Source organism: Centroberyx affinis, unplaced genomic scaffold (genome assembly GCF_046629955.1).
Source record: "Centroberyx affinis isolate AG114_WGS23_722 - 3 ecotype Tasmania unplaced genomic scaffold, CSIRO-AGI_Caff_v1 ptg001575l_1, whole genome shotgun sequence".
NCBI lineage: Eukaryota > Metazoa > Chordata > Actinopteri > Beryciformes > Berycidae > Centroberyx > Centroberyx affinis.
In genome coordinates this window covers 170,829-196,450 of record NW_027280025.1, presented here as the reverse complement: position 1 = coordinate 196,450, position 25,622 = coordinate 170,829, and the positions used below count along the sequence as shown (strand labels likewise).

Here is a 25,622-nt window from a genome sequence, read left to right as displayed (position 1 = left end):
GTTGGAATCAGTGTCATAAATAAAAAATAAATAAAATAAAAGAAGAACCACAATGGCTGTTTAGTTGTTGAGGAGAGTGACTGGATGTAGCTGGAAGAGAACACCTTTGGTCTTTCCATCTCCAGGCTGAACAACATCCATCTTCATAGTGGGATCCACCTGCAGGTCCAGTACACACACAGACACAGACACACACACACACACATACAAAGAGCTATCATGCTTTGAAGTAAACAACACGCAGCAGGGGTAATGTTCAAATGCAATTACCACAAATTAATGAATGAGCACTAATGTCCACCAGACCTGGTTCCATTTCTCTGGTTTCACATAAAACACTGGAACGACATTTTCTCTTGGCGGTGACTTGGCAAACAGCCTGCATAACACAAAGTTAAGTGGAGATTAATAACTGCCCGCTTACATTGTTTGGGTATTTACAGTTATTAGTGGTTTCAGTGTGTGTGTGTGTGTGTGTGTGTGTGTGACCTGACGACGCGCTCTCGACAGTCTTCCTGCAGGTGGGCGGTCCTGTCGGGCCCCAGATGCAGGGTGCCACTGGACCCCTCGCACGCCAGACGGTTTATAGCCACTCGCAAGGCGTTGATCTGACCAGAAGGAAAATACAGCATTATATTTATAGAATAGGTGTAGTATGTTTTCATAGAAAGGGTAAAGAAGGACCATGACTGCTGACCATACTGATTGTTACCTCAGTGATGTCTTCAACGTCGAACTTGACATCGAAGGCAACCTCAGTGTCGTGCTCAGGTAGGACGGCCTCCTGCGTGTGACTGTTCCACCCCAAGCCACAGAGGGCGCCGGTGTAGCAGGTCCTCTCTGCGTTGGTGCTAAAGAGGGCAGAGAATATCAACAAAGGTCTCTTGAATAAGTAGGGCCTTTCTGAACTGGTGATAAATGGTAATCTGTGCATCTGACTGACCGTAACTCCATCACAGGGGTGAAGAGCATGGTGATGAGTGCAGGCAGGCCGGGGATGTCTGGCATTAGGGTGGTCTCATTCAGCAAAATACGTGAAGCTGCAATACAACCAAACACACACAGGTTGGGAAGTAATGGCCATTTAGCCTCCATCACAGTGTTTGTATGTATGATGAATTGATCTGTCTGGTACCTGTGCTGTTGACAGCCACAGATCCGGCCACCAGCATCCTCTGATGTTTGTTCTGAGGGTTTTCGTTCAGGACGATCGAGTTGATGCTGCCCCTCTCTATGGTCACTGTCCTGGGAGGAGCGCACACTCGTGAGCAATGAGGGAAGGCACATGGTAACTTGCACTCTGAGTTTAATCTGATGTCTGCAGACATGATGCTTACTTGTAGTGGGTGACGTGGCTCAAGCTGTGGAAGGCGATTTTATGAGGACTGCTTGGTCCGTGCACATGAGCCTGGGGGTATCAGAAGCGAGGCAGAAGTGGGACATGGCATTTAACAGCAAAATCATATCATCACAGGATGTATTTGTGCACATTTCATTTATTTTGATTAACAGGTATAAAAACCCTGCTGTCATTGTTCAGGGTACCAGACAGAATGGGTGTGGCTCTGGCTTACAAACAACAAAATGAACACCAGCACATGAGCTGAGCTACTGAAATGGCTCCATCTGCTGGACAAGCTGAGACCAACAGACAGTGCAGACATGATGCCATCGTGTGGCGAACCCCATTAAAGACACCATTTCCATCAGGCTGACAGGCCCTAATGATTTGAGGGCTAGTGAACTATCAAATCGACTGTAGGCTGTAGCGTGTCTTGCCTTGGTCTTAGGACTGGACTGGGAGCTCTTGGAGAAGTAGGTGAGCAGGCTGTCAATGAGCTGCTTCTCCTCCACCTTGCGGTCCTTCCAGGAGCTGCTGGTGGCATTGGGGATGTATGTGCCTTTCTCCAGGTCCTTGTACAGGGACACCAGCACCTCATGGCTTTGCTGCAAGAGGAGCACACAAACATCAGGCATCCAGACTGTGAAGGGCACATAGCATTGGCCTGGATCTTTCTGGATCTGGGTTAGCATGACTGACATCTACAATAGGTTTTCATCAAATGTCATAGTTGAATGTTTTGTCTTATCTACACCCTCAGGGTTTCCCGCAGTGCTTTATAGTGAAGGTGGGCTGCCTTAACTGGAAAATCCTAAAAATCCATAATTCTATTATTCATGCTTTTATTATCATTGAGAGCAAAGCAATGTTGATCACAGTGTCCAAGCGCAACATCTGCTGGGGAAAAGTGGCATTGCGACCACTGAGGAGAATATTTTGGGAGTATCATTGTGTGAGAAATGCAACATTGTTAGAACACACACAATGCCATAATATCACCAGAACCTGTCTAAAATGTTTGTAGTAGCAAGTAAGATAAATATCACAAATGATTTATTTTGTGCCATTACAAACCATGACTTTGGCTCTACCTTATTCTCTGCATTGGTAATGGTATCTGAATGGTAGCCGTCATTAGCCTCCAAGTAAGCTGCTATGAATTTGACTTGTCAAACACAATAAAAACTAGTTGATTGGAGTTTATTCCTTTGCATATTAAACAGAAATGGCAGACAGAACGCATTAAGTTGTGCATGTTATGAATTTTGTTTAGTTTACTCCTCTATCACCCTAACTGATACATTTCCTGAGGGTAACTTGACCTTTCCACCCTTTCCAACTGTTGTGCTACCTTGGAATCATAGCTCTCCTCAGCCTTGATGGCATGTCCCTCCTTCACCAAGATGTCGGTCACGCTGCTGTTTGCTGTCTCTGTGTTGATGAGCAGCTCCACGCGCATGACACCGTGGAGGATGGAGTACAGGGACACAATGAGCGAACGACCCTTCACCAGCGTGATGAAGCGGTCACGGGCGCGGCTGCTCCACTGGTTCCCCAGGATCATGGACTGGGCTGAGGGGTGCATGCCAGCAAGACGGAACTCCTGCGCCTGGGACCACAAGTAGGGTTTAAGTGTGTGCGTTACTGTCAGCTCACATTTCTGGGGGTGGGATGACATTGTGTAACTTATGTATGCAACGTTTTTCTTCATCAACCTCGCCATATGAAGTATTGCTACCTGGAATGGGTGTGACATGAGGTCAAAAGGGAGCTCCCTAAGGCTGCTGCAGGACACCAGCGTTGTGTTGCCAAAGTCCATAAAGAACACCTGCAGGAAGACAGGAAACATACTGTGCACTGGTCCATCATGTATGATCCACAACAACTGCATCACACTCCTCTCTCAGTTATTAATAGTGATTGGTCTATGTTCACATTTACATTTTAGTAATTTAGTTGATGAATGACAATGAGTGCAACAGTAGAATACACACTATAAACACTATAAGCAACCAACTGTAAGGAGTGCACATGTGAAAGCGTGTGTGACCATAGAATGCTCATGTAAGCGACAAGTGCTAAGAAAACAAATGAGAAATCACAGAAGACAGAGGTAGAAGAGATTTTTTTAAGAGAACACAGGGGAGCGGGTGCTGTGAAGTACATCTTGACACAATGAGTTTTCTATGTGTGAGCGATGTGCACCTCCACTGAGTTGCCACGCAAGTGCAGGATCTTGGCACGGTAGTACAGGCACTGCTCGTTGCTCTCGGAGTAGGGAGCCAGACACAGCAGGTTGGGGTAGAGGGACACGGTAACAGGAAGCAGCTCACGCATGTTAATCTCTGCTGTCAGATGGCGCTGCCTCTCCATGCTGGCCTCGTCTGCCTGGAAGCCCCAGAAGTGACCCACCTCCACCACCTGGAGCACAGACCCAAATTAAGAGAGGATGAATCCTTAATGGCTTCAGAAGTTCAGTCAACACAACCTCCTATAATTTTAAAACCCCAAACGTGAAGCTTTATGATAAGATGGGGCAACTGCACACAATCATGTTTTACTGGGATTTCTCATTCTTGAAAATAACTTTTAATGCAACTCCTCTGAAATTTAGCTGTGTAGGACCAAGTTAGAGCTGGAGGACTGACCTCTGTAATGCTGACCACAAACAAGCGGGTAGGAGGCAGCCTGTCTGGGTCAATGGTGCTGCTCAGCACTCCCATTGGGCAGACGGAATGGCTCTGGAAATCCACATTCACCCTGCACAGCAACAGCACACAGAGGACTAGGAGGGTCAGGGCTTTAACATTATGGGTAGATTCCTTTACATTTCTCCTTGTAGTCTTTAAAATAAAAGTTAGAGACAGCTGGGAAGCTTTGAATGGCTGTAATAAACCTTGTTTATTTTGCACTTGCCAAGTAAAACTGTTGCTCATGGAATGAAATCAGATTGGTAGGGAAACAAGGAAGCACACAAATCTGATTGGCTGGGGATGGCCGATGACAGCAAAAAGTTCAGCCGTGGCCAACTTTTCTCGGCCAACAAGCTTGTTGGCTCTTCACACATCGGCCGAGTTTCTCTGGTCACTCGGCATTACAGGAAATGAATGGACTTCTGCAGATTTGTTGAGCATGTTGCTCGCAGTGTGAACGCACGGTCAGAGCCCTTTTATAAACTGCAAACATTCTCTTCCATAAACATTGCCTTGGCTCTTCTGATGCTGTGCATGTTCATAAGAAACTGAGTTACAGCTTTAATACTAATAGTGCTGATACTTTATTGATTCCCTGAAGGAGAAATTCTGTTTTCGTTTGCCCCATCCACAGGGAGTTGAAGCACAGGGTCAGATACAGACCAGCACCCCTGGAGCTGGTAGGGATTCAGTGTCTTGCTCAAGGACACTTTAGCAGGGTGGATACTCATCAATATGGTGGCTGAAGCCCCGGTCCTCTAGTTGAAGGGCGGTCTCCCTTCTCACTACAGCACCCTGCTACCCCAAATATTAGGCCAACGAGTAACAGTGGAAAAGCTAATTGAGATATCAAAACATGCCAGCAGCTTTAGTTTTAGGTAAATGGAAGTATCACTGTTAGAGGAAAGTAATAGGTCAGAACAGTCAGTGTGCTGCGTCATTGTTCTAATGGCTGTGTGCCAATGTCACCCCGTCTCCCAGTGATGACAGGCCTGTCTTCGGGAAGGAGGGAGGAAGAAGCTGGAGCTGTCTCTGCCTAAAACCTCCCCTATCTGAGTCCAAGTGATTGCTGTGGAGAGTCATGCAGAGTGCTAGGATGTCAGATTACATTAAGGCTCAGTGCAAGGGCATTGAGCAGTGCAGCCTGTGGGTGCAGGGGGTCCCACTTTCCAAAAATCCAGACGGTCACTGATGGGACATCTCGGCCCCCAAAAGACAGAAATAGCCGAACGTTTGTGCTCTTCTGAAATTTCCTGCTCATTGAGCAAGGGTAAGAAGGGAATGTTTTAAAATCAATGCAGCAACTGTATTCACTCACTCAGACAGGGAGAAAGCTACAGTGCTTTTCAATGATGTGTGACTAGATAAACTCTGTACCGTGTGTATTTCATGTGAGATATGGTTCTGCCCCTGGAACAGATTTCCACTGCTTCACTGGGGTACACAGACAGATCCAGGGGCAGCTTCTGATTGGACAGGAGGAGGGCCAGGGACACCTCTGGCAGCACCGCAGAGTCCTGGGATGTCCTGTAGAACTCCAAATAAGCTCTGAGGACACAAACACACACACAGTTATACAATGATGAGTTTGCCCTTTTCATTGTTCTTTGTAAGAAGACAGGTTAAAACAGATGAAGCGCTGAGGCATGATGTCTGATTTGCTGCACTGGTTCCAGGTACCTGGAGCCGTCAAAGTATATGGCTTTGACCTGGCCACACTGCCGGAATAGAGACTGCAGCTGCTTGTAGTACAGGAAACTGTATGGTGGGAGGTTCCTCACCTGGGACCGAACACACAGCCTGACATTAGTTTGACAAACCCTAAACTTATCATGTACTGTATATAAAAAGAAATTCATCACATATAAAAACAGAACATATACAGTGCTACACAGACACATTCATGTCAGACACAGTTGATGGGGAAGGGGTTCCTGTCAGTCCTAAACTAAAAGGATCCTTTGTTTCCGGAAGCCACTTGCCCAACTATCCTAGATTGAGTCCTACTTCTGGCCCCACACCCTGTCTAGGGAATCGGTGCAAAGGGTTAATTCATTCAGATAATGTCATTAGGGCTGGGAACTGGTTTGATTTGATCAATTCCAGTTCCAATTCTTATTCATTTCACTCCTTATCAATTCTCAATACCAATTCTTTTGATGGTGCTTTTTGTAAGAATAAAATATTTCTAGAAAAAACAACATTTTATTACTTATATAATTAGTATATTGTAAATCATAATTAGGCCTATAACAAATAAGTCTCTTCTCACTACTCTTTTAAAGGAAGCTGCAATTGGCCAAATCAAGCGAGTAATAAAGATGGTAAAATATTTGTGATGCTTTTGCTTTCAGATAAAGGCTAGCAATTTAGGTTAAAATTTCCCCAAATTGCATAATTGCCTCTGTCCAGCTGAAGTGAACAGAGTTTGCCCTTCAGTGCATGTGCAGGAGGCGGAGCCTAGGAAGTTGTAGCTGCTTGGCTATCTAAGGGCGTTTTCACACCTATAGTTTGTTTGCTCTGGTCCGAATCAGTGGATGAGTTTGTAAACTTGGAGCGTTTTCCCCTTGGTTCGGTTTCTTTTCACACGGACAAAAATCCACATGTAAAGGAGTCGGCATTTGCTCATAACTGTTGTAATTATCTGGGCAATATACCAGGTAAAACTGTACCAGCAGAATGCCGAATGCACTTCGAGGAAACGTCTTGAAAATGCTATACTGGCTATACCTGGCTATGTAGTTGGGTCGGATCACGTTCCCACCACAAATTAACCGCTCCAGAGTTCGTTTGGGACCGGACCGAGACCACCTCCTCTAAAGGGTCTCGGTGCGGTTGTTTTGGTCTGCACCCGAGTGCGATTACTGTGTTCACACTTGCCCAAACGAATTGCACCAAGGGGGAAAGCGAACCAGAGTTAGATTTAACTGGACTAAAAGCGCAGGTGTGAAAACGCCATAAGAAAAATACGTACCAGTGGAATATGTTAATTCATACTTGTCACTTACTTATCTGCATACAATAACAAAGGCGTGGGATTTTTCAATGTCAAGTATGTTGGAGGAAGCTCACTAGCAATGCTCTGGTTACGCGCTACAGTTCTATGGTGACGTGAGTAGATGATGACTGAATGTTAATTTTGGGGTGAACTATTTGTTTAAGTAGAGATAAACAGAAGAAAAAGTCACAGCTTTTTATGGATCCACAATTCTATGAAATTGATTCCAAATTGTATCCGGCTCTCGGATCCCAACACTAAATGTCATACCATCACTGTTGTTTTGGGGTCATAGCCATTCAACTCTCTGGAGGCCAGCTCCTCATCCATTTCCCCCTGGGCAAAGTAATTGGGGTAGTAGGCACCAGCGATGACCACCTAAGACAAAGGGAGAGAAGATGTGTCCCGAAACAGGTTGAGGGTACCAATGCAGCTCTTGTTGAAGTTTAGGTGATTATATACGACAAATAAATATTTAATCAGGGTTCATTAAGTTGGAAAGTTTAAAAAGAGAGCTTGAAGAGATGTAGGTTACAGCCTTGCTCGCAGAAACTTTTTTTGAAAGACTGTTCAAAGTGTGATGGATTTGCAAGAAACCAATTGTACAAGACACAAGGAAGCAAAGTCAGAGGAACCCCCGACTTCACTGCCCCCTCCAAGGATCTGCCATGAGATATGTGAGCACATCAGAAAATACTTCTGACTTAGTGGATTGCAATTTGTTATTTTTCAAGATAGGGCACTGTGAAGTACGAGTCTCTGCTCTAATTTAAGAACAGATTATTTAGCTGTAGTTATAACATATTTCACTTGGCTAGGTTGGATATGAACATTCAGCCTAGTTGTAAAAACTATGCTAGGTGATTGCATGGGAAATTCTTAACATGGCCATCCCTGCAGTAACACTAACCTGAAGGATGAACTTCTGTTTGTGCATGCTGGTGTAGTCCATGGGTTGAGGGTTCTCCGTCACGTGCATGTTGAACATGGACACACGCATCTTCAGGTCATCATAGAGCTCTGCAACCTGCACAGTCAGTCACTGGTTAGGAAGTCTGGGGCTGCATTATTTTAACCCTAACCACAAAATTAACAATGCAATTTGACATTTTTGCCATTACATGAGGAAAAGTCTGCTCAATTTAGCAGCTTATCTTTAGAACTACTAAGGGCTATCAGAACTGGCCACCAACCAACTATAATCACAAGCTATTGTATTCAATTTCACCTAAAACCTGTCACTGAACCAACAGACTTTCAAACTTTGTCAATACTACCTAGATGATCAGACAGAAGCATAGTGCCACAACAAAGGTCTCTTGCTCGGTTTCTGGGTTAAGCTTACCTAATATTGTAAACAAACTACCTACTGTCGATAGATATCATTGTGGCAATTGCTATTGAATACAACACTGTGGCAATTTTTCAGGTTGGTTTTATGCACTATTGCTACTGAAAAATGGCACTGCCTTATACAGACAACATACTTTATCTCCAGTGCTACTGTATCAACTTCACTGAAGCATGTAAGTCACCATGACTTTGCCTGTGAGTCATTTCCCAGAAACAAGTTCCATTCTTGCTAACCCCTGACTACAGACATTACAAGTAGAGTAAGTGAGGATGTCCTAAAATGAAGACAATGATTTCCTTCTGTAACGGCAGAATGGATTTTTCCCTTCTTTGGCTGATAATCTAGGATGGGCAATTAAAAAATGATCCTGTAATGTGGTTCCAGGAACTCGTGTGACACAACTCCATATGGTCCTGATGCTGGGAGTAGTCGCCATACCTCTCTGATCCTCTTGATCTGAATGAAGTTCTCTTTTCCCCAGTCCAGCTCGTCCTAGGACAAGCAAGCAGCATAGACAAAGAAAACATATACTGCAAGCTCACTGTAGACATCAATAGAAAATGCAGATGAAAGAATACTAGACAAATGTATAACATTTATTGAAGAAGTTAAAGTATTACTCTTGTACAAAAACTCCTGTACATAGAGACTATCTCAAATTTAAAACACACTATCCACAATTAGACAATCTCATGGCTTACAACATATTATTTCCCCTTAGTATTGGCTCTCTGTGCTACAGTAATTTTTTACGTCATTCACACGGTGCTATATTAATTCTTTACCAATGCGACAGAGAAATCATGTGCAGTTTGATGTTAATTTTGAAAACAACTTAGGATAATTAAATTCATTGTTAAATGCAGTGTTAAGTGACTTGTTACAGAACATTAGTACTATGTATTTCTTTCATATTACTTTCCACCTCTGAAAATACACTGTCCAAGTTTTAAGCATGTGCTTTTACAAGGAGCTCATGTTTGACTGTCGTCTTTCCTCACCTTTGGGTGTCTCAGCTGTCCCTTTTTTTTGGATGAGTGCCACGCCTAACAGTAAGAGACAACAGGAAAGAGACTTGTAAACAACAGCTATTAGGCTAATATGTAAACCCCTCAAACAACATAACATGCTGTTGAGTTAGCATCAAACATATTACCTTGAAGGCATTGACAAAAGCCATGGCATCACTTGGGGTGCCACGGGCAAAGGCCAGCTTGCTCCTGGAAATTCAAATATTCATTAGACAACAGAAAAATAAACATACCATAAATGGTGGCTTTCTGGAGCTGATGCAGGTTGGTTCTGGTTAAAAGGATTCATTCACATGATATACAGATAGTTCTTTGGCCTGAGAGTAGGCTATGAACCAGGTGAAACTGGAGTACATCGCTTGGCTCTATTTCTGCAGAAAAATTAACCACGCTGAGCTACCACCTTCTACACCACATCAAACTTGTGTTTGTTAAATGGGGATGATGAATTCTGTTTCAGATGTTATATTTCTCAAGTAATAATTCTGTTTGTTTGACTCTTTATCCTCACTGCAGTTAGATCACTTAATTTGCACATGACATGATGTAATGTCTCATGCCTGTATAGATACTTTGCATTTTGCACTCATGAGCTTTTCTGCACTATAATGAGCTACCGACTCCCTGTCTGGTCATGTCAGCTGATGTCTGTATGCTATATGGGGTCTGCTCCAGCTTGCCAAAACATACTCGCCAAGATTTTGAGAAGACAGAAACTTTCTACTGACCAGCTTGGACGGTCACTTGCTCTTACTTACTAACAGTCCATTTCGCTGAGTGCTGGGAGTGACTCTATTACAGTAACGCATACGTTAGAAAATGTATTTGTCAGAGTTTCTGTTCCCATAATAATGTGTAACGGATCCCTTTGCTGTTAATTGATTTAGGTTGAAATTAAATATATATCATATATGTCCTGTCATAATCATGATATATTAAACATAACCAGGTATGCTAATGAGAACATTAATTAAGCTAATTAATTAACAAATTAACATAATACTAAGACTTCAATGCTAACATACTTGTCTTCACATTACACATGGGTGGTATAAATATGAACTCTGAATTTTAAAGCATTAAGGAGTTATAGTTATAGTTATACTGTAGTAGTTTCAAGAAAATCAGTTGTTTCTCATTAATATGTAATTTATGCAGCGAGGTGCTCCGAGATCTAATCAGATCAGCCAAACCCACTGGGGAGCTAAGACTGGAGAATGACTGTTCCTGAATTCTTACAGAGATGCACATGCAAGTGAAAATGTTCTACCAAAGTGAAATATCACGTTACTGAGTTAGTGAAGCTGCTGGGTGTGACTCACCTGTGGCCCGCCAGCTGCTGCAGGGATGGGATGGCGAAGAAACTCTTCAGGGAGTGCGAGGCAGCTGAAGAGATATGAGAAGGGTTCTTATTATGCTTTATAAGCAAACACATGCACAGAGTTGAGTCTCTGGAACTATAAACATGCATGCTCAGTAATTGAGGCCCATTCCAATAGTATGATGACAGACTGACCTATGATGAGGCACTCGTCCAGACAGCCAAACACGTGGCCCAGCACAATCATCTTTCCTAGGTGCAGGTCCACCGGGAGGTGAGCCAGCACCAGGCCCAGGAACGTCAGGTCACCGTCCTCATTTTGACCTCTGCCCTTGTTTTTCACAGATAGCGCACCCATCTACAGAATGAAATATCCATCCAGTGTAAAGATGATGGGAAATTTTCATTTTTTTCCCATTTGTTCAAGTCTTTTATAGTCTGTTTTCGCAAGGCTTTCTTGTTAATATTCACAGATATTAAACTCCTAATACCTCAACTCATTATACAAGTTTTTAAGTATGAAACCAATACTTGGGCACATAAATGACTGATTTGAAATTAAGATGACATCTGATCACACCAACATTTCATGCAGAGAGCCTAAATCTCTTTTTCTCAGTGACAAAGCAAAGTTAACACACACTTGTCCCTCTTTCCCTTACACACACACACACACACACACACACACACACACACACACACACACACACAATGCAATGACACAACACTGCCCTACATTACTCTCACCTAATAGACTTGCAAACCCAGTGACAGTGCTAACACTGGCTGACACAAAGCTCCTGACACAGCACTACAGGTCACCCTCTCTAATGCACTGTGACAGAGTTGGGTGGTCAGCTGCCCACCCAAATACCTAACACTCATCATTACAGCACATGTTTATCTCTACTTGAGCAGTGAGGATGACATTAATGGCACTCTCAGGAGGGGGGAGGGGGGGATTCATCAATCTGCAGTGTTTCAGGACCTCTTTGAGTTGGAGCACGGTCCTCACTATGTCGCTGAGATTGGGGGGTGAGAGGGCTGTGGACAGGAGGGCGCGGGGGTCTCCCATGTCCAGCAGCTTCACTTTCAGCATGATGCTGGCCAGGGGGGCGCACTGAGAGGAAGGCAAACAGCAGGGCATGGATCGGTATCAGAGGTGGGGTCAAAGCGGCTTTACAGTCACTACATATATCAATAAGTGCTTCTTCTGGAAAATCTCTGGTCATCGGCACATTTTCTTACCAGCATCTCGGGGATCATGTAGTCCGGGATCTCATTCTTCCAGAATTCTTTGGTAACCAGCCGGTAACAGAAGCCCTTAGACACTCGCCCTGCCCTACCTGACAGAGACAAGGAAAGAGGGAGAGAGGACAGAAGTGAATAGATGCTTTGTTGTTCGAGTTCTGGTCCTCTGTGGGCATCTGCTGCACTGTAAGGCGTCATACCTCTGCGCTGGTTGCAGTTGGTCTTGGATGCCCAAGTGAGACGTAGGGACTGGTAGTTGGTCTCTTTGTCACAGACCAAGTGACGGGCCAGGCAAAAGTCAATCACTGTAAAAACAAATAAACACTGTGAAGTTTAACCAATTGTGATTTTGTAAAACCACACACTGAGCAGAGCAAAACCCAAGCAGCAACTACCATATTTGACGTCCGGAACGGTGACAGAGCTCTCTGCGATGTTGGTGGAAAGGATGATCTGTGGAGATGAAGAGATCATCAGTACACTGGGCACTGAGGGCACATTGTGAGGCAGAATAAGGTAAAGGGCTCTTACCTTCCTGTATCCAGGGACAGGGACCAGAAACACGCCGTTCTGCTCCTCCAGAGTCACAGTGGAGTGGAGAGGATACACCTGCAATCTGAGGAACAGCAGCACATTCACCATAAATGTATTAACATTCACCGTGTAGGTAAAGTAATGTAGGTAAACAAACAAAATGAACATCAGAAATGCTAATGCAGACTGATGTTCAAGTGAAAGGTTTGTAACTGACTAAAAAATAGAAAGCCAGCAAAGCAAGTGACTAAAATATAGAAAGCCAGCAAAGCAACTGACTAAAAAATAGAAAGCCAGCAAACCAGACATAAGTGACAGGTATTACCCTCTGTGTGCACCGGGCACTACTGTTCTAGATAGCATGCAGTACAACAGATGCTTCTGTCAATATTATCAAAAAGTTTGCGCTCTTGACTCAAGGCTTACCAAGGAGTGGGCCAGGTGCGAGAGGCCAGCATAACAGTCTAATGTAATCAGAAAAAGCCTGCACACTGACAAAAACTACTATGATTTATTTACATAGTGTCATAGATTGTCATAGATTATTTTGTATACTTGTATAGCTGCCTATTGTAATATGTATTCATGGAGTAAGTCCTGTATGTGAATTGTATCTGACATTCTTCTATAAGCCAACCTATTTCTTCTTAGTATAGTATAACAATGTTTGATCTATTCTTAATCTATGATTATCTGTATATATATTTTGTATGGGTTGTGTGTATTTCCTTGTAGGCCTCTTGGCCACAATATGGCTAATGGGCAGATTGACTGATTGATTCCACCCATCAGCCTCATTCCTATTGGCTACCGCTAATAGGCTGGTTGCCTATTTAGAGCCAACATGAAAAACATGGTAGTGCTGATGATCGTCTGAGGACCGAAACGTTCACCTTTATTCTCACTTAGTCACTTTTTCTCACTATGTAAATAAATCATCTATTTTTGCATCCAATGAGCCTCAATAGTTTTTGTCAGTGTGTGGGCTTTTTCTGATTACAACAGATGCTTCTGTGAAATAATGGTTGTGGCTCCGGCTGTTGCTATGCAATTACTGAAAAACACTCTCACACTTGGTGCTCTGAACACTTAAAACATGCTAAACTCTCAACACTCTCTAGGACACTCAACAGTGTGCCCTTTCCATTCAAAGTAATGAGAAAAGGCTGCTGCCGCTGTGAAGAGAGGTTGTAACCTAAATCATTCCCATATGTGCTCAACATTGTACAATTCATGATCAAGAGAATAAAGAGGCAAACTCAAAAGCTCACCTTTTGCGGACCAGCTTGGCCAAGGCCTCCTGCATGTAGCCTATCTCCCTTATACCAGGGAGGAAAACCAGAACACTACCTCTCTCTGACAAAGCCATGCCGCCCCCTTTCTCTGCCTTGCTGCTGGCACACACACACACACACACACACACACACAGAGTGAATGAAAGGGTGACAATTGTGTGTCTGTTTGATTGTTTAAGCAGTCAAGTGCTCAAAGAAACTGGGAGAGTCTTCACCTTGGGTCTTTGCCCTCCATCTCGTCAAAGCTCTGGATGAGACTGATGGCCAGGTTGTACATCTCCACTGAGATGTTAGGGTCATCTAATTGTGGAGACTGAGCCTGTCAAAATAGACACATACATACAAACTATTGGGCTTTGCAATATAGAAAATAACAGCATCAGCATCAGCAAACGATTACCTACTCCTTACCCTGTATGGAAACTGGCTGTGAAGGTCATCAAGGTAAAACTCTTCAATGGCATAGGGGGCCCCCTCGACTTCAAACACATAGGCTGGGTTCATCGTGCCACGAAGTGGGGTGCCAAAGTACTCAGCAAACTGTCTGCAGTTTATGGTGGCTGACATGAGGATGATCTGGGAAAACACGGACACTGTGAGTGACAGTTCAACTGCCAGCGACAGAAGCTGGAGGAGGGAACCTTATTCGGATCTTGCGAGTACCTTGACGTAACGAGAGTTGGAATGGAGGAGCTTTCTCAAAACCAGCAGGAGGAAGTCCATCTCCTCAGTCCGCTCGTGAACCTGGGACACAGAGACAGACAGGAATGGCTGATTCGGGACCAAGTTGTCAAGAACGATTAGGTAAGATTAGATGAAACTCAGATGATCCCACAGGGAAACTGAGCCACTGCAGCAGCACAGAATAGGATATAGATAAAAAGCGCAAAAGAGCAAAAAAACATATTAGGCATAATATAACAAATAATTACAACAAATAAAATATAATGAAGGTGAAGACATGACAACAAATAAAACATACTGAAAATAAAGATATAATATAGTCACCTTTAAACACTGTACAATTAGTGATAAAGACAACAAACACACAGACTCAAAAGCTCACTTTTTGGGTACCAGCCCATAATGACAATGCTACGACAGAGAGATCTACATTAAAACTGATCTTGTTCATGTTTTTTGCACCTCGTCTATGAAGATGTGGGAGTACTCCGTGAGGACCTTTGCTGACACCAGTTTCTGCAGCAGCACCCCGGTAGTCATGTAGATGAGTCGAGTGTGCTCAGTAGCCATCTTCTCCAACCCCACCTGAAACACAGATATGCGGAGTAGTGCTGAAAAATTTTAACAACAACACACATATCTTTAGACCTGTGCATAAGATAGAAACAAGTTGCCAGTGTAACCCTGCTGTGTCTGAAAAACTACTGTCTGCCACTGCAACATGACTATTGACAGTCAGTCTTGGAGAGAAAACAAGTGACCTGTAACAACATCCACCGCTGCCCCCCCCCCCCCCCAGGGAAATAAATACTCTCTGGTTCTCCAACTCTCCGAGCACAAAAACTCCCTCCGCTCACTGACGACATGACTTTCACAAACTAAGAGAAAAATGGGAAAGGGAACGAGGGAAGAATTGGGGAGTGCAAACATCCACTCTACTCCCCTTGAGGCAAACAGAGATAACAGTATAAAAGCCGCTCTCATGATCATACTGAAAGGGCAAGGTCACTGTGAGAGAGGATAATACCATACTACTCTCTTCAGCACTTCAAAGCTGATATTCCATCTACTAGTGCTGTTTTGTCCTGCAGCTATTACAATGTGCAGTGTTGCTACTCTATGAAGGAAAACATGCACTTACTCTGAGGTAGATGGATAGCAACCATAACCTGTCTGTAAACGAATAACACATGATATACACTCACCGAGCACTTTATTAGGAACACCTGTACAACTGCTTATTCATGCAATTATCCATTCAGACAATCATGTGGCAGCAGTGCAATGCATAAGATCATGCAGATACAGGTCAGCAGCTTCAGGTAATGTTCACATCAAGCATCAGAATAGGAAAAAAAATTTGATCTCAGTGACTTTGACCGTGGCATGGTTGTTGGTGCCAGACGGGCTGGGTTGAGTATTTCTGAAACTGCTGATCTCCTGGGATTTTCACGCACAACAGTCTCTAGAGTTTACACAGAATGGTGCGAAAAACAAAAAACATCCAGTGAGCGGCAGTTCTGCGGACGGAAACGCCTTGTTGATGAGAGAGGTCAGAGGAGAATGACCAGACTGGTTGGAGCTGACAGAAAGGCTTCAGTAACTCAGATAATCTATTTACAACTGTGGTGAGCAGAAAAGCATCTCAGAATGCAACACATTGAACCTCAAGGCGGATGTCACTTTGGTAGCCGGTTGACACTGAGCTGAAAGCTGATACATACCCAGTATTAGTATGGTATTCCTAATAAAGTGCTTGGTGAGTGTATATTTTCAGAACAAAGATACAAAATATTTTACTATAAAACAATACAAAAAAACCATAGCTTGTTTACAAAAGTGTATTTTAAAAGATAAATACTTTAACACTGTTAAAGAACAGTTATTTGTGATGTAACTTGCATTTTTGGGCCCATTTTGTTGTTTGGTGATGTATTGTTCTTATTTCTGTGGATAACTGGCCAAATGTAGATGACATGGCGCCACATCAAGATATTTCCAGTACAACTACAATGGAGTTGGATAGCAGATTTATTTTTGCCATTTTTATGCTTCATTCAACAGAGTTAGTGAGAGAGAGACAGGAAGGCATGGGGAGGACGGGAGGACGGGAGGACATGCAGCAAATGACCGCGGGCCGGATTCAAACGGGTCGCTGCGGGAAGCGTGAGACTGAGCCTTATGTGGTACGCTCTCTACTCGGTGAGCCACCAGGGCGCCCTGAGCAGATTTTTTTTCAACCATCTAAAACATCAAAAGTAAAAGGTGATGGTTTTGGTGTCAGCCCCTCAGAATCAAAGAGCAAGAGGTTCTTTCTAGACTCAAATCGATTGTAGAAGGGGAAGAAATACCAATTTCTCCACTGATGTGTGATGATGAATATGTCACGTGTGAAACCAGATATTTCTATTTTGGTTACTACATCAAACCAAGTTAGCTAGCTAGCACCTAGCTTGCATATATAGGCCCACCAGCTAGATAGTGGGACATACATTAGCTTCTTCACATCGATTGTTACAGCTAGTTAATGTGGGATACTGCAGCAAAGTAACGTCTAAATCTACTTACTGTAAAAACTGGAGAGAAGAACCCTAAAAGTATCTGTTAGTGCAATTTACTGCAGAGCAAGACACCATTTCCCTTCAAAACCTCTCATATGAATGATCTAGCTAATCACGTGCACTGGACTAATCTAGAATTAGTGTGTGAGACATCTATGGAAAAAAGAGCATTTCTGGGACTGGCCTGAGAGTTCACTGAGAATGACAACCAGCTGTCATTCCAGGATTGACTTGTCCTGACACGTCCATTTAAATATCTTCAAATATCCTCTACATAGCACAATCACCCAAGGGAAAATCTATTTATTGTATTGGCTTTGTATTTTGACACAGACATTTGGCCCGTGCTCCGTTCGGTTACACTGTTGTTGGCGGGGTTTAGAATTGTAGTGAAACCAGCCTGAAGAGGGCAACAGAGCCCATATGGCTTCAGGTTTAAACCACGGATTCCATCGCCCTGGTGAGACTACGGTGACTTAAAAACTGTGTATACTGTAATTCCTATAAGCAGTACGCACCACAAAATGCGTTACGCACGAACGCAGAAACAAATAAACATACAGAGCCTGGCTCTTTTAATAGCTCCTGGAATGCATTGAACACCACAGATTGATGATATATAACAGTGTAAGAGCTTCTGAGGGTGGATTATTCCTTTAAGAATTTATTTAAAACATGACAGTGACGGTGCCAGCCTAAGCTTCTCAGGCAGGGCCTCCAAAGCCAGTGGGCCTGGATGGCAATGGCAAACACATTTAGTCTTTAGCCTAGATGGGGGACACGAATAAAAAAAAAATGCCCATGAGGTATGCAAATAGGGCTGCGCTATATGCTGCATATCTTAACCCTATCTTCACAGTAACTGTGATCGCAGTCCTGAAGTCTGCAGGAGCAGGCGAGCAGAGGAGCAGACAGTTATAATTAGACACACTGTTTCAGAGCTCCACACAATTCAGCCAGACAGCCTGGTAACAATGCACACACACAAGAGCGCGCCAACACACACACTGCTAGAGTTGTGAGAGAGATGTCAAGTGTGCTTTTTGTACAGAGCCTCATCTAAGGTGAATCGCTCCAGGTTCTACGCTCAGTCAGTACACAACTATTGTTACACAACATCTGCACAAAGGTCTCTGTACAGTCTTTCTCTACTTGCCATGAAAAGACAGAAATTAGGATTGTCTTTGGTAGCTGGGTGAAAAATAGATGTCCTCCTTCAAATCTGTCTCAAGTAGTTATTGTTTCTTGCCATAAACCAACATCACAGCCCTCTATGGGATCAAAACGAATTCTAGAACATATAGGTTTTCTCAAAAGGTCTATCATTATTGTGCTAATTTATCGATTATCTTTTGAAATTATAATCTTTGAAACGATACATTTTTTAATCTTTGAAAGGCCAGTATAGGCTGATATTATTTGCACACTAATATATTCACATGTATCTAATTGTTTATGCAGATGAAGTAAATCAGGTCCACCAAAATTTTGCACCAACCTGATATCCCACCAAACTACCCAGGGTACACTTTCGCTCTGTGGCAACCCATCGGGCGATGCTGGTGGCCCCGATTTTGCGTGGCTGGGTGACCACGATGTTGCATGCGGTATTTTTCTCAGTGTAGTGGTCCAGGATGAACTGGGGCAGCTGGGTGGTCTTGCCACTGCCTGTGGCTCCACGGATGATCACTACAGAGTTGTTTTCTATCAGGGAAATGAGCTAGAAGCGCACACACACACACACACACACACACATACATGTACACATAGACATAAACACAGATGCACGCACATGCATACAGTTGAAACAGACACAGTGGAAACTATATAAAAGAGAAGCCCCGTGCCATATCAGTGTCATAAACAATAAGAATAAGAGCAAAAACTAATTTTAAAAAAAGTAAAAGAAGAATTTGAAATTACAGAACAGATGGATGTGCTGGCTGGCCAAACTAAGCTGATTTGTGACAGGCAGTACAGACTGTATAATCTGCCTTAAGTGAGTGCAGCTTAAATGGCACTGCAAACTCCTAAAATATACACAAACCACTCACTGCTAGTCGACAGGCTTTTGGACAGGTGAATTTAAAGTTCCCTGCTTGTTGTCCCGGTGGCAACATTACATAATATTGTGCTTCATCTTGAGCAAACACAAAAAAGCTTGAGTGGAGTAATGACCCGAGGAGGTGATGACGATCTCTGTAAGACTCCTGACATGAGACTGTGCACTTTCAGACTGTGTGTGGTTATGTGTGGGTGTGGTATATGGACAGTCAACTTTTACCTCGTGCCTGTTTTTGGTTATGGGTAAGCTGGGGTACTCATAGCTGGCTAGTGGAGGAGGAGGAGCAGCACCTGAGAATTCAGAATTGAATGTACATGAAACACAATGTTGTATGCAAATCCCTGTACATTCATTTTGCTTGACAATTTTTGTACATGTAACATAACAGAACTTTGGAATTAAAAAGCTCATATTCAAAGCGATTCAAATACTTACTCCCCCCACGTTCTGTTCTTTTGGTCCGCAGTCCTCCATCTGAATTTTTCTGGCTGCCCTGATCAGCAGGTCCTTGCGATGGGCTGAAAAGAAACAACATTAAAGGGTCATTAAGAAATGTATGACATGTGGACCTCTATCAGCGACCAAGGAATTGTAACAACAGTCCTCTGACACAGCTTACGATAGCCTGTAATGGACAGAAATATAAAAGTCAAATTTTCACAAAAGAACAAATAAGCTAGCTAGTTAGAGCTGAGACCCAACAAAGACATCTAATAAAGACGTAATATATCATGATGCAGAATAATACTTTGTCATCTGCTCAATCTCAGCACCTGGATAAGTAAATTCTGAGTTATTGGTACTGAGCAACAATCCTACCAAGCCCTGTAGATATATTATGGCCATTTTCTGCTATGGGATAGTAAAATCTTACTTCACGCACATTTATGATTAAAATGTGTGTTCTTTCAATATGAAACTTATCCCTGAGTATTACTGATATTGATAGAAGTGCCAAAAGTTAAGGGAGAGGAAAAAAATATTTTAATCTCCAAAATACTTTGGCATTGTACAGTGCAATTATTTGAAAAAAACCCAAACTAATAACCAGTGGGCGGCAGAGTTGCTCTGCCCCTTCGTTTGTTTTTTCCCCCCCGTTAGCGTGGGTTTCCTCCCACATTCCCAAGACATGCAAGCCAGGTGGATTGGAGACTCTAAATTACAGTCTCTCTAAATTAAGGTATGAATGTGAGTGTGAGTGATCGCTGTCTATCTGTATTATTCCTGTGATGGACTGGCAACCTGTCCAGGGTGTTTCCCTGCCAATCCGCCCAATCCATGCTGGGATAGGCTCCAGCCCCCCGTGACCCTGAACAGGAATAAACGGTAAAAGAAAATGAAGAAAAAAAATAACAACCACAGAATTAGTGTACAGCAATCTATTCACTTTCTGCTCATATGTGATAGCCAAAGCTTCTTCTTAGTTTCTGCTCATATGATAGTCAAACCTTCCTTCTTCACCTATTCACAGCATTGAATAGGTGAAGGATTCAGTTTGACACTGGCTTAGCTTACAATTACAATTACAATTTCACATTTGGCAGACGCTTTTATCCAAAGCGACTTACACATGAGAGTTTCATACAACCATGCTGGGACAGCTTACACATGCATGTTTAGTCTCAGCAAGCATGCTAGCCAAAGGTAATACTGTGGCTCTGTCACTGTGGGCAAAAAATAGTAATGCTAATAGTGTGCTTCCTTCAGGTGCATTTGCGCTCCACCAAATAGCAAACTCCTTCTCACTCTCTTGTCTTCATTACCCCCCTCCCCCACCCCCACCTAATGCCATTCAGAACTTGCTCCGACTTTCTGCCTTGTCTCGTCTTTTCCTCTGGCCACCTCGGCCAGGCCCGGAGCACTGTTGCAGGGAGAGCATTCCCATTTGTCTCAGCCTCTCTCTCTCTTGGTGAGGGGAGGACTTTATCAGCACAGCAGGCAGAAACCCTGTCAGAACTAAGAGGAGCTCAAATACAACACAGACACACACACACAAACACACGAGGCTTGTGCGCACACACGCACTCTCGCCCTCTCTTTCTCTCGAATGCACACAATTCGTGCAAGCTACAAAGCAGCTGACCTTACAACAAAACTGCACACTGCACAGAGGAGAGTGGGGTGAAAGGAGAGGAGAGGTGACAGCTCTTAGTCAGAGAGCAGTGTGTGACTAACTCTCCTGGAAACAGTCCGCATGACAGGAGCAGTGGGAGGGATGAAAAGGACAAGACAATAACTACAACAGAGAGAGAAAAGCGTTTGCTACAACCACGGCAGTGGAGGATTGCTACCGCCACTCAACTGATCCACTCCTTTGATGGCATTTGACACAAGAGGATGCAGTCGACAGCGAGGGAAGGAATAAAGTTCACATGGACTGACCCATGGAGGCAAGGAGCTAGAGGCTGTACTCTATGAAAAGCTAATTTTTCCCCTTGACATATTCTGAATATCTCACAAAAGCGTCAGCAGTGCAGTTCTCAATTGTAAGTACTGATCATTCATCTTTTCTTCCACTTTTCAGCCAGATGTTAGTGTGATGATTCCTCTATAAACATGCAAGAAGAGACACACAGTTGCTCAATTACTGGTAATGTTTTTGAGTATTGGAGCAAGAGCCAAATCAGATACTAGAAAGGCTATACTTTGCAACCTTACAGACAATAAAGGGGGTTTGCTTCCTTGCCAATTGCATGCTGCCAGACATACAGTTTCAGCAGCATTGTGTTTAGTGAGGCTGACCTCTGACCCTTCAGGCTGTGTAATCCGTCTGAAGCCCAGGTGTGAGCTGCGTTGAAACCATCAGTCTGAAAAAAGAGCTACGTACACACACCTGGGACATCGTCCTCAGTAGAGCAGGAATAGAGCTGAAGGCAATCATAGCACCGATCAGACGGGGACCAGAGGTTAGCTAGTGAGGGGGTGAAGCATTGATCATCTTCCAGTGTGTCAGATCGTTAACTTTAGTATTTTAATCAGCACTTCAGAAAAAAATTGTAGAATCTAGCAAGGCTTTTTAATGAAACTGTTAAATATAGACTAAGCTTTGAACAATCCTATGTTTATGAGAATAGTGCTGGAGGGAAGTCATGAACCCATCATGTTACAGAATAACACAAATAATTCTAGTTTCCCCAGGATCGTCTGTGGTGTCCGCCATGCCCCTGTTCAGCTGGATGAAGTGGTCGCATGAAGCGGGGGAGCAGGCGCAGGACGAAGCGGCATCTCTGAAGACCCCGGGGGTTGTACCCAGCCGCATGCTGATCAGAGAGCTCCTGTGGCATGTGGAGGAGCGCGAGCGGCTGGCGCGGGAGCTGGAGCGGGAGCACAGGCTGGCCCACAGCGCTCTGGGTTTCCACTGGTTCCAGAAGTACCCCAGGTTACGGACCCTCATCCCCACATCGGAGCTGCACCAGCTGGAGTGCCTGTGTGCCCAGATCCCACCCATCCACACAGCCACCGTGCTCTCCAGGTGTTTGGTAGTAGCCGTACCCATGCTCCGTCTTCACATTAACATGCTGTCAACAGTGGCTAGCAGACACTGCACACACAAAGGCTGACAGTAGGCAAAGGAGAAAAGACCCAAAGGGAAAGGGAGGCAGGGCAAGCTGCCAAGGAAGCCATTATGTGTTACTGTCACAGAGGCAGGCTATGTAGGGTGTGAACATGTGAAGGTGAAGGATGCCCTATAAGGCTGAGAGAAGCCAGACAACTGCCAGCGATTACACTCATCAACATCAGCCCCATTTTAGCCATACTGAAGTAAAAAAAAATGGTTGTAATGTTGTTCTACATGGTTGATCATTGTGACCTACTTATGACCCACTTATTTTCCATAAAACGAAGGGCTGCTGAATGTTTGCATAACATTATGAAACAATATTTTTTTTGATTAGATACATGTATTTAATAGCTTGCCTTGCGTTTTTCTACATTTTTCTCTGCTCTTTCACTAAAGAGTGGAGTGAGAAAATTACAAATTTTGAAAATTTAAAAATCTTATAATAATAATAATGTAAATTTTTTATACAAACTAGGAGATTTAACAGTTGGAAGAGCATAATTGTCCTTGTTACCTTAACAAGTTTATTAATGAATTCTATCCTTTGAATCCTTCCACAGGTTCCGAGAGGTGCTTGCAACGAACAACATACTGCCCTGGGAGCTGGTGTGTGTCTTCAAGCAGGTGCTGAGGGACTTCCTGAACAAAGAGGATTGTGAAGAAGAGGAGGAACTCTCAGTGCAGCCAGCACGGCTCCGACCGATGGAGGCTTGGACCAACCGCTACCAAATGAAGCAGGGCTTCGTCACACCTACAGTACCCAACTGTGGAGAGCACCCAAGAGAGGAGATCCCAACAATCTCTGGATACGTGGACCGTGCCATGCGGCACTCCAGTTCCTTCACAGCCCACAGGGAGTGGGATCTTCCATATTACTATCCAGTTCCTCTCAGGCCCACAGGGGCGTACAGCACTACACTGTGAGAGGACACACTCCTCACACTCCTGTGGTTTTGTGCTTAATCCCGGAAAAGACCATTTTACCACATCCAAGGCATGGAGATTTCATGCAAAGACTTCTAGATTGGTTGTATTAGCTTTAGATATCTTGTAGCTTATAGCTATTGCAATATGACCCAAAAAGTGAAGATGACACTAGGCTACATTAAAAATGTACTGAAATACTTAATTACAAGAACTGGTCTGTAACCTGCTCTTTATAATGCCTAATTAGTGGTATTCTAGTCCAGGCTTGCATATGACTATTAAGCTTTCTGTAGTCGGGTGTATTTCACAGGTACTTACTTTATTTGTTTATTTAACAAATAAATAGCCGGCTTGCCAGAGTAATGTCAAGGTGGTGTCAAGGAAATGAAAAACAAACATGCAGTAGAACAACATTTCCCTGAGGTTGTTCTGAGTCAGTAGCCAATCAGCTGGGGATATAAACAGAGAACAAAACACTTTAAGGCAACAGCCTTACTGATTTTCTCCATTGCCTTAGGCAAATTGTGCAAACTAGTGTTCAGTAAATCCTTCATTCTGTTTGTTTTGCATATGTATCTCTGCAAGCTCCCTTTAGGGGCTTTGAGGACTGGGGGCCACTATAAAATCACATGAACCAGGAGAAATCCAACTTCAGATTTTAACACCATTATGATAATAACGACAACTTCAACATGAATCCATATTACCATCCATATGCTGATACTGTAAAAACGATTAGTGTTTATAATAAGGACTTATGAATGGTTAACTTATTCCCTTATTTACAAGCTGAAAGGCCTTGAATTTGTTTCAACTGATCCAGCCATCATCTATAGCTGGCTACCACACACTGGAAATCATAAGGCTAATGACAGGCATATAGATGCTGGATGTTCATCACAGCACTGCCACTGGGTTGCTGGGCCTGAACAAATAGCCTACTTGACGTTAGAAGGTTTCAATTACAGGAAGGGAAAATGTATGTGATTGGGTTAAAAACTCAGTGTGAAAATCCATGAACCCTCCACTGGCAATTTGCCAAAAAATTATATTACAAAGTGCAATTCAAAGCATGTCTTTAGCAGGCCACAGCGACCAGAAGGTGCGCTAACACAGCTAACGTAACGTTAGCTGGGAGACTTTGCTTCCACACAGGTAGCTATCCTCCTATCTGTAACTTCTGCCACGGACACAAGTAAACTTTCTGTCAGTTAGCCTAACCTAGATCCATTTAGCCAGTCAGGTCATGCTTCTATTTGTGGCTACAATAAAGAAAGCGACACCTACAGAGAAAAATATTTGTGTGAAACTACAGAACTGGAGAAAATGTGTATTGTACTGGATAAGACATAGCAGTTGTGTGTGTGTGAGCTGCTTGCCTGCAGCAGAGTTCAGTTTTAGCTGGTGACATCACCTGCTGCTCTGTCTGAGCAGTCCATCATTAGTGTGTGTTGGGTTTTTGGAAAACAGTTGGTTAAATATTTTATAAGTAGTTGCTACAAGATGAAAGTTGACAGGGAGAAAACGGTTTGCAAAATTTAGCTAAAGTTAACTAACCGCTAACGTTACTAGCTAGCGCTAACTTACCTGATCTGTGTCGATGACGGTTCATCCAGCTTTTCTTTTGCAACTTCATCTGTGAGTTTAATGTTAGCAAACTTAGTCCCTAGAATGAACCAATCCGATATCTGTTCTGCGGTGATGACTTTCTTCATGTTTTAGTGTTTTGGGGCATCTTACAAAAAGCACGTGTTGGTCGTGTTCTGCTCCTGGTAGCTAGGAAAGATTGAAGTAACACCTGCACGTGAAGAGGGATGGAAACTCTCATGTCGCCCCCTGGCGGCTGGGTTGAAAACTGGAGATAAATACTTGCAGTAATACAGCCCATACTAGTTTACTGTGTATAGCAGTGAATGAAACACCAGTGATTCTATTAAATGAAAACACATTTTCTGTTGTTTTGATAATGTGAGATGTTTATGTCAATTTTCTGACGAGTTTTCG

The 25,622-nt window shown here is 43.4% G+C and overlaps 2 protein-coding genes across 2 annotated transcripts; one reads left to right on the top strand and one right to left on the bottom strand.

Annotated features, from left to right (window-relative positions):
- Positions 1 to 60: 60 nt before the first annotated feature.
- On the bottom strand, positions 61 to 25,333 carry tdrd9 (tudor domain containing 9). Its single transcript, XM_071527742.1, has 37 exons — positions 25,206 to 25,333; positions 22,292 to 22,554; positions 19,749 to 19,754; positions 19,561 to 19,647; positions 19,349 to 19,419; positions 18,563 to 18,784; positions 14,966 to 15,088; positions 14,483 to 14,563; positions 14,231 to 14,395; positions 14,035 to 14,138; positions 13,796 to 13,915; positions 12,522 to 12,606; positions 12,386 to 12,443; positions 12,191 to 12,295; positions 11,988 to 12,085; positions 11,728 to 11,859; positions 10,935 to 11,097; positions 10,741 to 10,804; positions 9,544 to 9,607; positions 9,389 to 9,433; positions 8,826 to 8,879; positions 7,944 to 8,060; positions 7,304 to 7,411; positions 5,716 to 5,816; positions 5,413 to 5,583; positions 3,991 to 4,102; positions 3,548 to 3,763; positions 3,081 to 3,170; positions 2,694 to 2,951; positions 1,780 to 1,947; positions 1,338 to 1,408; positions 1,136 to 1,245; positions 944 to 1,040; positions 713 to 851; positions 490 to 608; positions 307 to 379; positions 61 to 159 (listed from the first exon to the last, which is right to left on the bottom strand). Exons 1-37 carry the CDS (start codon positions 25,331 to 25,333, stop codon positions 61 to 63), a joined length of 4,287 nt encoding a protein of 1,428 aa, XP_071383843.1.
- rd3l (RD3 like) lies at positions 22,288 to 23,615 on the top strand. Its single transcript, XM_071527732.1, has 2 exons — positions 22,288 to 22,601; positions 23,252 to 23,615. The coding sequence occupies exons 1-2, from the start codon at positions 22,288 to 22,290 to the stop codon at positions 23,613 to 23,615; spliced, it is 678 nt and encodes a 225-aa protein (XP_071383833.1).
- Positions 25,334 to 25,622: the final 289 nt, after the last annotated feature.